Source organism: Thunnus maccoyii, chromosome 12, assembly GCF_910596095.1.
Source record: "Thunnus maccoyii chromosome 12, fThuMac1.1, whole genome shotgun sequence".
NCBI lineage: Eukaryota > Metazoa > Chordata > Actinopteri > Scombriformes > Scombridae > Thunnus > Thunnus maccoyii.
The window spans coordinates 4,141,252-4,157,735 of NC_056544.1; the positions used below are offsets into that span (position 1 = coordinate 4,141,252).

Below are 16,484 nucleotides of genomic sequence, written 5' to 3' on the forward strand. Positions count from 1 at the left end.
AGTACAATGGGGGTGAATGCAATTTTGTGGTGTATTTATTGGGTAGAAAGTAGTTCCCATTAAAAGTGCTTAGGTCTCTGTGAACCAATCCTTTAACATATGTTTTATATTCATACACAGTCTATATTTATATACATTCCTCCTTGTTTTAATGCTCTTCATGCCTTCACAATGGATAAAGAATTACTGAAACTCTGCAAGTTTTAATAAGACATTTCATGGGTGATGTTTATCTGATTGTAAGTAACACTGTATAACATTAACCCTCTGCTCAGAGTCCGAAGCTTACAAATAAATTACTGCGGAATGGTTTTCAAACAGTAGTTTAAGACCTGATAAATTATACTGTAGTTTTATAACTAGTCAGTAAAAGAGGTATCATCCAACTTCCCCCAGGTCGTTTTGCTTATCTGTGACATTCCCTGGGTTTGCAACATAGGGCAGTTCCTGGAGCTCTAGTAACCGTTAGTAATTGTCAAGTGATGTTATAAAAGTGATGTTTGTGTTGATGCAAATGTGCAGTCAGTAGTCAGTTTAGTACAGTCAGTCCTGTACTGTCACACAAGAGGATATCGTTTTTGCAGTAAGGCAGCCAAAAATAGAACAAAAAACATTATTAATAATACAATATTTTATACAAAAAAATGAGTAACCTATACACTGACTCAGAACAGAATACAGGAAAAAGTCCATCAAAATGGCAACAACTGACGGTAAGGATAAGATGAATTTCCAGGTTGAGCAGGATTCATGAAGTTCCCAGACAGCACAGAGAAGTGGAGGCACATCAGACAGAGTAGAGCGATGTAATAAGCTTATGATTCAGTTATCCTGTTTACTTTGCTGTAATTTCATAAAGAGGGGAATTTGCTCTTGGAGGGGTCCTTTGGGGAATTCAACACTGTTTATGTATTCTCTTTCTGTGGGATAAAACCTTGCAGCTGTGATGCGACCAATATGGTTGTCCAGTTACAGTTGTAAAGACTTTATAATAACATTTTTAACTTCTTAACCGGATAAAAGCAATTAGCCTGGGTCCAAGCCTACAGAAATAATGACCTGGATGATGGACCAAGTCTCTGCAATTATTTTCTTTCTCCTTTTCCTTTAATTCTCTATTATGTCAGGTGGGGAAAGTGTTAAATAGTCTAAGTCATAAATACACAGCCCCTTATGTATTTATGCTATATATACAGTATTTTTAAAGTCCCCCTTCACTCACAAATGTGTTTTGTTTTTCATACTTCTCTTGGATGCTTGAGCTTCACAGTGCAGAATGATGCAGAGTTTGACACTAGAAGGCTGTTTTCACATTCATCTGTGCTCACTTTTAATCTCAGTTTAAGATGTGTATCTCTAAGCGTGATTTGTGACACCACAACTCATTTGGAAGCTAATCGTGGTTCAATATTCAACTCACACAAGTTTGATGTGGAAACATGAAGCCTCCAGTAAACAAACACTGACAATGGACTTTACAGTGAAGTAGGAGACATCTTGTGTCCAGCAGTTAAACTTTTGAAATGAACAATAGACTCTGGATTTTTAAACGAAGGAAAAGGAGTAGATGTAATTTGAAGATTTTTAATCAGGTAATTGAACTTTGAGAAAACGTGGAGAAAACAAATCAGACACAAATTATTATTATTATTATTATTATTATTATTATTATTATTATTATTATTATTATTATTGTTATTATTATTATTATTATTATTTATGTAACGTATTTATGAAACTTTTTTGAGCTCTTATTATACATCCATGGTGAAAATAAATAAATGAATAATCCAAACTGATGACGACACCGTGTTGACCCGGAAGAGAAGCGGCGGGCGGTGACCTGTGAGGACGTAGAGAGGAAAAATGACTGAACAGAGACGTGATTGTTCTGTTTTGCCTTCGACACCAGTTAACATTTGGCTCGCTTCAGCGAGTTAAACGGGATTAACAGCGACAGTAAGCTGCAGTCAAACTATCCAAGAAACGGAATGTCGTCACAGACAGAATCGACGGTCGGTGAATTTCGTCGGAGAGACCTCGGACGGTGCTAAACGGCTAACTGTCTGATTGAAATTAGACTGTGTTGCGCTTATTTTAACAGCTTTAGTTAATCAATCGGTGTTTTAGCTGTTTGCTAAATGACAGTATTTATCCGTAAAGTAAACACCGGGTGACAGCCACGTCACCTAGCTTCTTTCTCTCTTTTACTATAAGCACCGCAGTGCTCTTGGTTCGCTATTTTTGTAGTTATTTTCTAACAAAAACCTCCAGTGGTTTTTCTTCGGCCATGGCTCCAATGGGCATCCGCCTGTCACCGCTCGGTGTGGCCGTTTTCTGCCTCCTTGGAGTCGGCGTTATCTACCACCTGTATGCCGGGGTCATCTCCAGCCGCCTGGCTGCTTTCAGGTCAGACTCTTCTCTCATTACCTTCCCTTTTGTAAATTGTTTTTTATTATTATTTTTCCGTACATAGTATAACGTGGCATGTCCTCTCGCTGAAGCTAAGTGTATCTGTAAGAGTTGACTTGGGTGTTTCACACTTGTCCAACAGCAGCTGCTTGTCTCAGGGGTTATCAGGCTGGTTGGAGTTATGATAGTATAGTAATAATAGGTTTAATACCGTCAGACAAAGCTGGATTATCTACATTAACATTTAGCAAGTGGCCAGTCTGTTACATTAGTGATGTACATGCATGATGTTCTAGCAGGTTAGTATCTGCCAAGCCTGCAGGTCCAGCTGGTAGTGAGGTTGTAGGTAGTGGTGAGGGTAACGTTAGGGTCATATAAGTGATTTGCGTACACCAGGATGACTTTAGCCCTCAGCTTTTATCATGAGTCAGGTATTTGCCCGCTACTTTTGTCTTCAGCCATTATGTATGAGATTCCTACCTAACGTAGCTTTATAACAATCCTGTAAGCATATAAAATTGCTCAATACTCGTGGGCAATTACATCATAGTCTTCTTGAGTCAAGAGGTTTCACAACTGAAGTTACTGAATATGTGCGGTTGGTCTGCTAAGTCATCTTAGCTGCTCACTAGGGAGGATTTCTGGGTATTGAACCTCAATACTGTTATAATTCAGACTAAAATGTATTGAAGACTGTGAGCGCTTCATTTCCAGATATGTAATATTGTCACTTAGTTTTTGATCAGATAGTTCACAATTTAAATAAATATTTTGTCAGTGTTAATCATTTATTCAGGCAGAGTTCTAGTACAATTAGAGACAACATTCAACAGTTGAGAGCATTGACTTCTATTAAATAATAAAAGGCTTCTCAAAAGAATCCAAACTATACCCAACCCTTACTACTGACTGATGAAGATGACAGCACAGTAATGATTTTAGTGTATAACCAAAGTTATGACCACAGTTATGTATTGAACTTGCCTTGAAAAAGATTAAATGTGGGTGAAATGTCAGTTGTATGATAAATCACTGGATTGTGTGTGTGTGTGACCAGCACCTAGTCTTTTGTGTACAACTCTGACAGTAAAATATCATTATCAGGGTTTCAGTGGTCTGTGAAGAATCACTGAGCCTTTGTAAGTGTCTGACAAACCTGACAATGGTTTGATTGTGAGATAGTGAATATGAGCAGAAAATATCAGCTATCAAGTGCGTCATTTCAAAAGTACCAGTGGCATTGTCCAAAACTTGCCTTCTTATTTAACTTGCAAACACTGGTAAGGCTGATCTAGTTTCATCAGGTTTGAAGTGCAGAAAAGGAGAAGTGCTGCTATTGAGTCTAACAAATTCTTGTTCCGTCTCTTTATCTTTGCAGACAGACGAGAAAAGTGGATCTGAGAGACCTGCTGGCTGTCTCAGTGGAGGCTGCAGTACTGGGTGGCATAGAGGTACTTTTTCTTGTCACAGCTCAACAAACAAATGTTAAATGCCTTGACTACAGTTTAGTAGAATGTGAGCTGTGTTGTTCCTCCCTAGGTAAAGAAGGTGCGTGATGAAAACGGTCTGAAGGAGAAGTCAAAAGGAAAGACAAGAGAGGGAGCCAATGAGCTTCTGACCATGGGTGACCTGCAGTCACATAGAAAGATGTTTAACCTTATAAGGAATACCTTCCCTGAAATCACGGTGAGCACAACCCGGGGGGTGCCGGGGAAGCGGTTGAGATTGTCACAAAAATGAGAATAGCTGGTCCACCTTAAAGGAGTCCACCTTAAGTTGTCGCCTGCTTCGGGGCTAACCCCCTTCACTTCATCTGAGTGGTGAGCAAGACACAGGAACTTGGCTTAGGTCTTGATGAGTTGTAGCATGTATTCAAAGTGTACACACACTGCACTATTCACAGCTATACTGCTAACTTCATACTCTGCTCCGGTCCCTCTCTCTCTCTCTCTCTCTCTCTCTCTCTCTCTCTCTCTCTCTCTGTCTCTCTCTCTCTCTCTCTCTCTCTCTCTCTCTCTCTCTCTCTCTCTCTCTCTCTCTCTCTCTCTCTCTCTCACTCGACTGCACACTCACCATTCCTTAAAGGAGCTACGCTACTTGTGTAACACATTTTAGTTTAGAAAACATTTTAAAATACTTTTTTTTTTTTTTTAAATTCCCTGTTGCCTAGACCCAGCGGGGGGGTCACCTCAGGCCTGGCAGGCCTCCAGGTTTGCAATACCCCGGTTGAAACCCTGAATTCATACACCACAACACTGCTGTAGTATTTTTCCATTTCGAGCAGGATTTACTTGCAAGCAGAAAATGTTGCTCTTCTTTCAAACATTACCTTTCTACAGTGGAACTAAATAATGTTAAAGGATACTTTTTGGGTAGAGTAGAGACATACACAAACTAGAAACAAAGCTAGAAATCACATAACCAAGGCTTTAATCTGTGATGTTAGTGAGAGACCTTTAGGACAACAGCAGTAGTTGCTTCATTTATGTTTTAGTCTGACTGGAAAGTTTAAAATACGCCTAAGGCACACGACAGATATAATTCAGTCTTTCTGTGTGCGTTTTCAGGTGAACAGTGAGGAACATGACAACATGGTGGATAAGGCGGCAACCTGGAGCCAGGACATTCCAGCTGACATACTAGACAAGATAAAGGCGGGAAAAGACGTTCCTGCTGAGAGCATCACTGTGTGGATCGATCCTCTGGACGCTACACAGGAATATACAGGTGTGTACGGCACTGATGTTCAGTTATCTTCATTTCCGTGATCATTTTAGAAGGCACACTGGGCACTAAATATGTCAACCTCTCACTGATGTAAAGTACACTCTGTGCTCCTCCTCTTAAATAAGCAAGCAGCTTTTCTAGAATTAGACAGAGAGCTGTGAATGGCTAAAGTGAAAAATTGGCTTTTGACTTCTTTGTTCGCAGATCAAGCTCAGCGACTCAGTGTAGGAGTGTTGGCCTCCTTTGTTTGTCCTCGGTGTTATTGTGTGTTCTACAATTCTGTTTGGAAAGTTTACTGAACATACATGGTCCTTTGCAGCAACACCCTCCTGAAATCCATCCAGTTAATCTCTTTAACAGCTGGGAGCTGCCCATTAGAGCTGTTTACTCTGTTGGCCACTGAGTCGTTTCAGAAGAGGTGCTGAAGTCTACTTGTGAATTTTTTGGTACAACTAAACTGAAATTCAAACACTTGGGTATATTAACACACACTTTAGGCATTTATCCCCTCCTAAATTCTCTGAAAACCTCTCAAACTCTCAATTTGTTTTGTTTCTTACTCATGTTTCAACAGTATTTAGAACACAGAGCATGCATACGGAGTCTCTGAGGGTAGGGGTGGAGTTTGATAGCATTTTGTCAAATTGAAACCTAGTATCAAGTTACAGAATCTGAGTCTTATTAATTTTATCTTTCAACATTAAAGTAATTAAAGGATAAAGCTACTACAACTCAAAGATGTCTAATTAATCACTTGTTGGTAGCTCGGAAGAAAGAAACACAACAGTTTATAGTGGCAGCCTGATGAATATTCACAACCTGAAAATGAGATGAGCAGCATAATATATGAGATGTTCATTTAATGTATCTGACACGTTCAGTAAACAGCCGCAGCCGACTGTACTCCAAGAGCTACTTAGTCCAAATACTGAAGCTCCTGATTCACAACTATGAAACTGAGCAGATATGAAGCTCACAATCTTTGTCTGAATACAAACACCAGCTGCAGAGAGCACATTAACTAGAAAACTATATTTTAGCTGTTAAGAAATGAACGTTAATTAGCTCCAGCTGATCTGATCTGCTGCTGGTGATGCCTGTTATTTTAACCAGCCACAGCAACAGTAGGCTAAAAACGAGAAGCCTGCTACTGCTATGGTTCCATTGCTCTGTGAGGGTTAGGGCTATAAAAGGAGTTTTGTTAATGTTAGAGTTTAATGGATCTTGATATTTTGCAGACTTCAAAACAGATCCAAAGTGGAACCGGTTATCATCCCTAGCTGTGGGTGATGAGAGACGGATTACCTCATGTATAGATGACCTACTTTAGTTCAAAATCATTATCGTGGTTATTGTGGGCTTGACAGGGTGATGAGGAAAAAGGCAGATCAGACAGTTTACACCAAATTGAAGGTAATTACAGCACAAATAGTCTGTGGTAGCCTATAAAGTTCTACAGTTGATATTCTGCATTTTTCTGATCCTGGTGAATCAGATGGTGTCTTTGCAGCCTGACAGCAAATGTTCATTGGCCTGGTTACTGGTCCAACCACTGTCTTAGAGCAGCTCACTGGTAGTTGTTCAAGGGTGTGAGAGAGTTTCCCAGCTAATATGTATCTATTTAATCCCCAGCTGGACCAGGAATTCAATGTGTTCTTTCAAACTTTAGGTAGCAAATAATTAAAACCTGGATCTTATTTAATCCAGGTAATCTTAACATAGCAAAGTTATGGAGTTGAACAAGACTCTAAGTGCAGTATTATTTTTTATGATTAAGGACATAAAGACACAAATATGTACAGATAGATTTCCGCATGTTAGAGACACGCTGACACTTACCTCTGTGTCTTCTGTTCTCTCCACTGGTCCCGCCCATATCCTGTTTTCTTCTTCATCCCCCCTCCTTTTATCTTCTGTCTGTCTCTGCTATCTCTGCTATCTTTCTGCCCCACCCTTCCTATCTGCTCATCTCGCTCTTTCTCTCTCTCTTCACAGAGAACCTTGTCAAGTATGTGACCACAATGGTATGTGTGGCTGTAGATGGTAAACCAATCATTGGGGTCATACACCAGCCATTCACTGGGTTCACTGGTAAGTGTGTGCGCCTCCTCAACTTCACTTCTGTATGTTCAACAGGATTGCCTCCACCTTATTTTATATTACTATTTATGGAGAGAAACAGTAAAATAGTCTTAGTAGAGCTGTAATAATTAAGATGTTGGCTGACAAAATATATTCATTGTATGTATTGAATGTTCCCTCTCTCTACCCCTCCATTCCCTTTGTCTTTCTGTCTCCCTCTCATCTCTCCTCCAGCCTGGGCGTTTGTGGGTCAGGGATCAAATATGCATCCCCGGTCGTCCTACAGTGTAAGCCCTCCAAAGGTGATAGTATCACGTTCCCACTCTGGGGAAGTTAAAAGCTATATTCATGATGCTTTTGGAAACAACACATCAATCACAGAAGCAGGTGGTGCAGGTGAGTGGGGAATTATTTACATTTTTATATTACATTTAAAGGTTTATATATGTGCAGATGAAGTTCAAAGGCTGCATCTATGATATTAAGTAAAAAATAACCAAAGCAAATTAAGACTTTCATTGCTTTTGTTGTTGTTTTTCCCTATTTATGGGCAGACGGAAGTCCATTTTACAAACTGGTAAAACTAAATATGTTAGTTAAAATGTAGTTAATAGTTAATTTGTTGTTGAATTTTACACATATTTACATGTTGGGACACGTTTTTCTTCCCGATGACTGTACACATGTTCATAATGGGAACTTTTCGTACAGTCTCCACTTGCAGTCCCCTTATATCAGGACACTTTTTGGTGTGATGAAGAATCAAGCAGTCATATCAACCGTGGTCTCCCTTTCTCTCTGTCTCTCAGGGTACAAGGTCCTGTCGCTCTTGGAGATGCCCTCAAGTGATACAGAGTCCATAGACCAGGCAGACGCTTATGTCCACATCACCTTTATTAAGAAATGGGACATCTGCGCTGGTGCAGCACTACTTAATGCACTGGGTAATATTATAAATATCACTTCAAAAGAGATGAAATACTAAACTAGTGTTTTAACATCTTTAATGAATGTGTTGTTATTTCTATAATGGATTTTTAATGTGTGTAATGCACTGTGCCAATGACGTGTAATCACCATGATTGTAGGAGGCCACATGACAACACTAAAGGGAGAGGACATCGACTACAGTGGGGCACCACTCAACAAAGGAGGACTGGTGGCCAGTGTTAATGTGGACCATAAGGCCATCGTGGAGAGACTACCAAACTGGGACCCTGAGAAGCACTGAAAGACACAAACACAGAGCCATTGGTAGTCTGGTCAGGTTGTGGTAAGAGCAACATGTGGCAGTCCTTTTCTGTAACTAAGAATAGGCTGTAAACATAACCAGGCCTCATCATCATGAGATCGGGATCAACCAATCAGATGGATTGTCAGATGGAGTCACTGGCACGGGCCACTGAGCAGGACTGTGGATCCAACATGACTGCAGCTGGAAACTGCAATGGCTGACACAATGGCTCTGAATGCACACTCCCTTTCATGCATACATACTTGCAGCTAGGAAACAGTACATCTTCCTCTCTACGTGCACGCACACACACACACACACACGTACACACAAAAACATGCTCACAATGAACACTGGACAGCAGTCGCCCTCCCTGAGTCCCCTCCCTTCACCTTCAGAGGACAGCAGGATAACTAATGTGAAATGTTGAACTAAGGAGCACAATGCTGAACATTACAGCAAAACCTACAAAGTGACTGACATCGTTGTCTTTTATCGTTTTAAGTCTAATCTTCATCACATGATGTTCTAGTGAAAACACAGGAATAAAGAGCCCCATGAATTGCACACAGGCACGGTATCATAAATGTCAACATCAGCTTAGCTCAGTTAGTGAAACAACTACCTAGAAATATTTGAGACCGGATAGAAACTGACAGGGAACAATGAGCTTCAGTGGTTCTAGTCTCTGGCCACTAAGATGCCACTTCACCAACAATCCCTCTGTTCACCAGCATCACACAACAATTCGCTTCACTTTAAAAAACGTTTGTAAAGCAGTGCCACTTCATTGAACAGAGCAGTGTGCACTGAGTCAAACTTAAAGGTCAGACTTACATGGAAAGAAAAACATCCTTCAATACTTTTCAGAAAATGTTTGTAAAAAACTGAACTGTGAAAATTGTCTAAATTATTCAGTTACTGACCAACAGCTCTAGTTTGGCTAAAATATGTTGCAGCCAAATAGGCAAAAAAAATAACACAATTGAATTAAGATTAAATGGTCAAAGGTAAACAAGATTTTTGGCTGATTAAACCTATTCTGAGGTACAAGTGTGGACATGCTGTGATTGATGTTTCCCTGATAGCATAATATGAGAACTTCAAGGCGTGTCCACTGAGAATAGAGGGCAGTGAGTGCAAGGACAGGGTGGAGGATGATAGTGAATTGTCTGATAAAGATTAATCCTCAGCAGAGGTTTAATCAGACAGAATAACTTAAAACACATGTGGGTGTGTAAGGGCTTGAAACTCAACCTCCTGTAAATACCCAGTTGGACTCTGGATTGAAGTCATAAAGCACCTTCACAGTCTGGTACTCCACATAACACCATCACCTCCCCAGTGCATACCGTGTTAGTAGGACTGTTGCATTTCTCAGTGGATTAATAGCAGAGCATCCTGTTTAAAGATTGGATGATAATGTGGTCTTATCTCTGCTGTAAAACAATGTAGAAAAGCAAGTTCTATCCGGTATGTACAGTCTTATTCATGATTTTAACAGTCTGCCAAATGGGAATTACAGAAGAATGATTTTGTGTTTGAATGGTACATTGTCAAGAACTAAATGTAAAAAAAATAAATAAATCCAGTGCATGGACCGCTACATTCCTCCATGTTTCCAAACTGTTTCTATAACTGAACAATGTACTGTGCACTTTCCAAATCTGCAAAATTCGTTGATGCAAAAATGTACAGCTGTAATGACTTATCGATTAATTGATAGACAGAGAAAAAAAAATCTGCAACTATTTTAATAATCTATTAATCATAGAAGTCCTTTTTCAAGCAGGAATGCCAAACTTTCCCCAGCTTCAGCTTCTCACTTGTGAGGATCTGCTGCTTTTCTTAGTCTTCTGCTATTGTAAATGAAATATCCTTGAATATTTTGGACTGTTGTATGGACGAAACAGGCTATTTGATGACAGGTATTTTTCACTATTTCCTGACATTTTATAGACCGACAGTTAATCAATTCATTGAGGAAAACAATCAGCAGATAAACCAATAATGAAAACAATTGTTGTTTGCAGCCCTACAAGAATGACACCCTGGTACTTGTCAAATGTTATAAATGATCTAACATCTCAGTTGCCAATTGTTCAGTACAGTGTGTAAACTGTGTTTAGATATACATTTGCTTGCATGGTTTTGTATTCTGATTAGCCTTTGTTCATCTGACACTTTTCATTGTATTGAAATGCCGCTGGCTCCATCAGCCTGTTTCTGAGGTCTTTCTGTACTGTCATACCATGCCATACATGTGTCGGTCTGTTTGAACTGACAGTATTCAAGAACAAACACTGACATGAATATGGATTTTTCTTTTGCTGTGAAACCACGTTAAATGGTAAAACAAACAAACAAACAAACAAAAAAAAAAGGCCACCAGCAAAATATGAGCTCATGTCAGTGTCCTGGAGAAGATCCACTTACAAGTGACCTGTTTTATGTTCACTTTGTCTCAGCACTCTTTGTGTTGATAACTTTGTATAGCTGAAAAACATGTATAGAGGTTAAGAGTTCAATGTTCACACAACATGTTCTGCCACAGACTGAAGATAATGATAGACGATAATGGCTTGCAGAAGCTGTTAGCAGGTTAAAGGCCTAATCTGGATGGTGTGGTGATGAAACTGGAAGCTCCATTCAGACAAAACATTAGAAAGCAGCTTTCAGTCTCAAAACCAGAGCTGATGCAGCTATTTCAGGTTGGGTCTTAATGTGCTAAATTTCAGTTTTATGATTTGAGTGCCTTTGATCTGTGCAAGATAACATTGTCCTGGGATGAGCACTCAGCATTGTTTTATTGTGTACGTTGCTATGGTAACACTTGTTTATATGCAAGGGTAATGCTGCAATAGCAGTGGAAATGGTGTTACAGTGACATGGAAATTACATGGGTACTATTGTTTGGATAGACAGTTTGGATGTTATTTACTGTATGAAAGAAACCTTTAAGTGATGATAATGGAATAATGATTCATGCATACATGTGAGTCTGTTTGGGGTGAGGATGATGGGTATAACCACAGATTATAGTCAGACAGTATAAGTGGGCACCATGTGTTCTGCTCTACACACCTGAAAAATCAGATACAATCAATAAGCAGTGACTTATGGTGACAGCTAAACTGATGCTGTCACTCACTACATTGTGAGTTGGAATTTGAAATATTTGAAGGTGATATTGTCTCTTTTATATCCGTTTTTTCTTTTCTGTATGGATATGACACTTACTGAAAACAACCGTTTTTAGAGACCTCATTAAATCCCTGTCCCTACCTCTCATGCAGGAGTAGGTGTGACTTATTTTCAGTTCAGCCAGAGGATTCTCATTTTTATTCAAATATTGCAAAACATTTGATTTAAACTAATAAGAAGTGACAAAAGAAAATGAAGTGGAAGCGGATTCAAGTTTTTAACTCGTTGTCAGTTGTCGTCTGTTGGTCTCTATATGTGTGGAGAGTGATGACAACTGATACATGGCGCTGATACTTGCAGATACCATGTTCATAGAGTGGTTGTAGATAAAGAAGTGAGCATTGTAGTGAAGGTGTTGCTGCCATGTACCAGTTTGTTGAAAGGCTCTTTTGTGTGGATTGAGGTTAACTCCACGTGTCAGTCAGCTGCTCTGATAAACAGGTTGTTGTACAGCTGCTCTGTGAGTCTCTGTCATCCTGCTTCTGCTGTGAATTTCCAATAAAACATCAGTGTGCATGATGATATGAACAGACTGTGTGTATGTTCATTATATTTTGATTGAGATAGAGTTAGAGATCAGTGAGTGGAGGCAAAATGTTTTTTAGAACAACACTGTGAATGTCACCAACATTCAGTAAGATTTGTAATTATGTTAGTTGTTCTTTCAAACTATAAAGAAACTGATCAAAGCTCACATTGGGAAGGTTAAAACGAGTGTTTCAGCTTTCAACGTTTAATACAAATAAAACATGTATTTCAATTATCAATATTTGAAAATATTTGGCCATGTTTTTTTTATTATTACCGTTTTAATTACATTGATTAAAAAGAAAAAAAAAGAACATCAACACTTTTATTCAGCATGTCAGTTATCCTGGATTATCCTGAGTAAAGCCCACATTATTTCTGGAAAGACATATTTTCAACAGTGTGAGCACTACAACTGAAAGCAGTGAGCAATTATTGCGTTACGATGGTGTCAGCAGCAGCAGATTTCAAAACCTTGACAAATAAAGCAAAAACTATCTGCTGGGCTAGTACTGCTTTATTAGAGCCGAGTACTAAAATGTTCTTTAAAATTTGTGTGAACTGAACCTTTAAGATGTTCTATTAGGAAAATGTGATTCATTCAAACTCATCTATATTGTCTTTATAATGTCTTTTGTGCTTGCTAGTGTACTGTACTTTGCATTTTTTTAATTAAGAAAGGTGCAATGTAAATTAAGTTATAATAATTAGTTGCAGGGGACAACAGTGTCAGAGTATTATTGAAACTAAATATCATGTTAGTCAAACTCTAGTAAAATATTAAAATGGGAAACACTGGTTGTGTGCTGTGATTGAGCAGTATTTTAAACCTTTTAAAACACTTAACATATACATTTTGATGTCCAAATAATTAGTCAGAGAACAATTTTACACATATAGTAGATCTTCCTCTGTCTTCTTAGATCTTTCCTGCTGCTGCAGAAATAAATAAGACAATCCGCAAGTCACAAAAAGATTTAAACCATGCAATTAAACACACTTCATAACCCATACTGAGACTGTAAAATACGTGTTGTTCAGTAATACTATAGTTACTTACACTGAGCTGATAGTTTGCTGAGAATAGGCTGCAGAGTGTCCTCCATGTCTTTCCTTTGGGCCATGAAATCTGAGACTGTTGCGTTTTTGACACTTTGGATCCATTCAGACTTAGCAGAGCATGTTCGTGTACAGATGTTCTAGATGTGCACAAAAGAGACACTTCTGTATTCTTTAACTCTTAACCATTAGTGACTATGTGTTGTATTTGTCTGTAACTGACAAATACAACACATAGTCACTGATATCTTATTGTGAAACATGTACAGTAAAAAATACATTTACATTTTATAGTAACTTTGAGGAGAGTTTACACACAGTGAAAGTGTCACCACTGAGAACTATGGCTAATGAAAACTTGATGCATGTTGTGACATAAAAATATAATATAATATTGGATCAGTGTATGATGGTGTATTTTTCTCCGCACAGGAATGACAAATTCAGGAATATTACTGCAGACGGATATTGTTATCTCTTATTTTTCTTCTTTAATGTCAAAACTTGCAGCAAATTTCTTGGTCTGTCGGCAGACAAATCACTTCTTTTATGTTAGACTGAAACTTGAAGTAACAAATTACAGAATCAATAAGACTCTGCTGAGGATGGAAATGGAAACTGCTCCCCCTCTCTTCCCACTTTACTTTTGTTCCGTGTATTGTTAAAAGAAGACTTTTTTAAAGATTTAAATGAGAAATGAAAGATGAAAAAAAAGAATGATAAAGGGGAGTTTTTCTTTGTGCTTGCTCATGGTGAATGTTGGGTTTCTGTAAAGTAAAGAGTACAGTCTAGACCTGCTCTGTGTGAAAAGTGCACTAAGATAACTTCTGTTGTGATTTGGCGCTATATAAATAAAATTGAATAAAGGCTACCCACATCTAAAGAATGACAAAAAGAAGTTAGGCCAAGTTATTGTTTAAAAACTGTCATTGTGTCTGTGAATGCATGTAGGTCATGATGAGATATCACATGTCTTCTTGATCTATCCGAGTGCAATTTGAGTCTAACCAGTGGAGTAAATGTTCTTCTCTGCTGACAGAGGCCTATTATAGCAGAGTGTAAAATGTGCAATCATGGCAATGTTATTTTATGTAAAGGGATATTTTAATAATTAATATGTGGATTGATAACCTGTTGAATCCTGATGTACAGGACATGTTACCTTTTCCTCCTTTGTGAGGCTCCTCTCTGGATCAGAAATCATGTCTTTAACAAAGGCTACAAATGACATCAAGCCCTTTTCAGCCTCTGCACAGAGATAAATACACATACAGGTTAATAATTTTATACATCATTGCTAATCCTGCTGTTGCTAAAGTAATGCCATAACATCAAGCCCAACACACCTGCCAGGATGAGACAGTCAGCACAGTCTGTCTTGGAGTATCTCTTGGCCAGGTCTACAGGTCTCTCCCCTCTGAAGGTCTTGGCCTGTGTATCTGCTCCCTGTTCAAGCAGAGTCCTCACTGTCTCCAGGTGACCCCAACAAGCAGCAAGGTGCAGTGATGAATAACCTGGGAAACAAAGAACATCAGACTGAGGCCATGTATAGCTGGCTCACACCAGAATAAATACAACTGTGATTATAGCAGCTGAAGAAACATACATCCTACTCTGAGAGTTCAGGCCAGCTCAGATACAACAACTGTCACTGTGTTGCACACTGAAGAGATCTGACGATGGCATTTCACAGATGCTTCCCATCCAATCTGACAGAGCTTGAGAGGGTCTGCCAGGAAGAACAGGATCAACTCCCCATATCCAGGTGCACAAAGCTTGTAGAGACGTACTCAAGAAGACTAGAGGCTGTAATTGCTGCCAAAGGTGCTTCTACAAATTACTGAATTGAGGGTCTGAATACTTAAATGAAGGAAAGATTTCAGCTTTTGGTTTTTAACAAATTTACAAACATTTCTAATAACGTGTCATTTGGGAAAATGACAATTTTATCGATTTAAAAGTAAATCTACAACACAATAAAGTATGCAAACAGTGAAGGGGTCTAAATACTTTCTGAATCCTCTGCATGTAGATGCACACATACATGTTCATACACCATGTGAACGTTTATACACACGTGTTCTTATTTATTTCTGTTGATTGAATGGATTTAAATTGAACATTGGGGAATTTAATGAATAAAAAAGACCATAATTTATTAAAAATGAATTATCCTCATTGGTCATCACTATGTTAACCAGAGTTAGTGAGAAACCAGGCATTTTAGTGCTGTGTGGTATTTTATATCTCCAGTTGTATGTATAGATGTATATTATGGTATGAAACAAAAAGACATTTAAAGCTAATTTGACTTTATTTCACGCTTAGTTGCTTCGAGGTGGACTCAAAGAAGTGTTTCAGTTATTTAGTGTTTGTGTAGTCCAACTTATTTAGTGGCTAAAGCACTTTTTTCTCTTTTGTTGTTATACAATTTAAATGAACTGAACAGTAATAAGCTTAGAAAAGTGGCCAGTGACTCACCTCTGACAGTCTGCTCATTGACCTGAGCTCCGTTATTGAGCAGTTCAGAGACGATGGCGCTGCTGCCCAGCATGGAGGCAGCTAACAGAGCATTTCTCCCAGCCTCGTCCTTCTTTCCGAATAAGTCAAATTCTTCCTGCGACTCTTCTGTAACAGTCTCACGTTCAAAACACTGCTTAATCGACTCCAAGTCCCCAGACAACACATATTTAAAGATTTCTTCCTGTATCGATGTCATTACGCACACACTTGTTTTATCTACCAGTCCGGCCCGCATAGGCTGAAATGTACTGTTACCATGGTTACAGCGTCACCTCGTGCTTAAAGCTTTGAGTTTAATGAAACTGTTACAGAAATTCTTACTGTTCACGGACTTAAAAAACATTCAATAACAGACAAAAAACTTTTTGGGGGGTAAAACATGAACCAATATGCTATCTGAAGTATTAGAAAAATATCAATAATAGCCTTCATATGACAACAGCTGAGTCAGTGTTAGTTAATTTATTTGACAGGGAAATAAAGCCTTTTATCACAAGTATCCAGAAATGGGCTTTTTAGTGGCAAAAAGGTATCAACACGTGCTTTCAAAAAGTAGCATTTATTATTTTCTTTATGTTGTCTGTTCTATTTAGCACTTTGAGTTTCTCTGTGAATAACAAATGTATTATTATGATTTATTATAACTTTGTAGCATGAAGGGACGTGTGCAGGCTATATTGACCTCCCAGCTGCAGGTTTACATCCATTCTGTGTT

The 16,484-nt window shown here is 38.6% G+C and overlaps 2 protein-coding genes across 2 annotated transcripts; one reads left to right on the forward strand and one right to left on the reverse strand.

Annotated features, from left to right (window-relative positions):
• The first annotated feature begins 1,824 nt into the window (after nucleotides 1–1,824).
• On the forward strand, nucleotides 1,825–10,061 carry bpnt2 (3'(2'), 5'-bisphosphate nucleotidase 2). Its single transcript, XM_042428224.1, has 8 exons — nucleotides 1,825–2,409; nucleotides 3,791–3,863; nucleotides 3,952–4,098; nucleotides 4,980–5,139; nucleotides 7,135–7,230; nucleotides 7,456–7,617; nucleotides 8,031–8,165; nucleotides 8,310–10,061. Exons 1-8 carry the CDS (start codon nucleotides 2,291–2,293, stop codon nucleotides 8,450–8,452), a joined length of 1,035 nt encoding a protein of 344 aa, XP_042284158.1. The 5' UTR covers nucleotides 1,825–2,290; the 3' UTR covers nucleotides 8,453–10,061.
• A 2,375-nt stretch (nucleotides 10,062–12,436) lies between these two features.
• On the reverse strand, nucleotides 12,437–16,389 carry ankrd45 (ankyrin repeat domain 45). The gene is made up of 5 exons (XM_042428228.1): nucleotides 15,728–16,389; nucleotides 14,593–14,760; nucleotides 14,409–14,494; nucleotides 13,248–13,386; nucleotides 12,437–13,123 (listed from the first exon to the last, which is right to left on the reverse strand). Exons 1-5 carry the CDS (start codon nucleotides 16,002–16,004, stop codon nucleotides 13,107–13,109), a joined length of 687 nt encoding a protein of 228 aa, XP_042284162.1. The 5' UTR covers nucleotides 16,005–16,389; the 3' UTR covers nucleotides 12,437–13,106.
• Nucleotides 16,390–16,484: the final 95 nt, after the last annotated feature.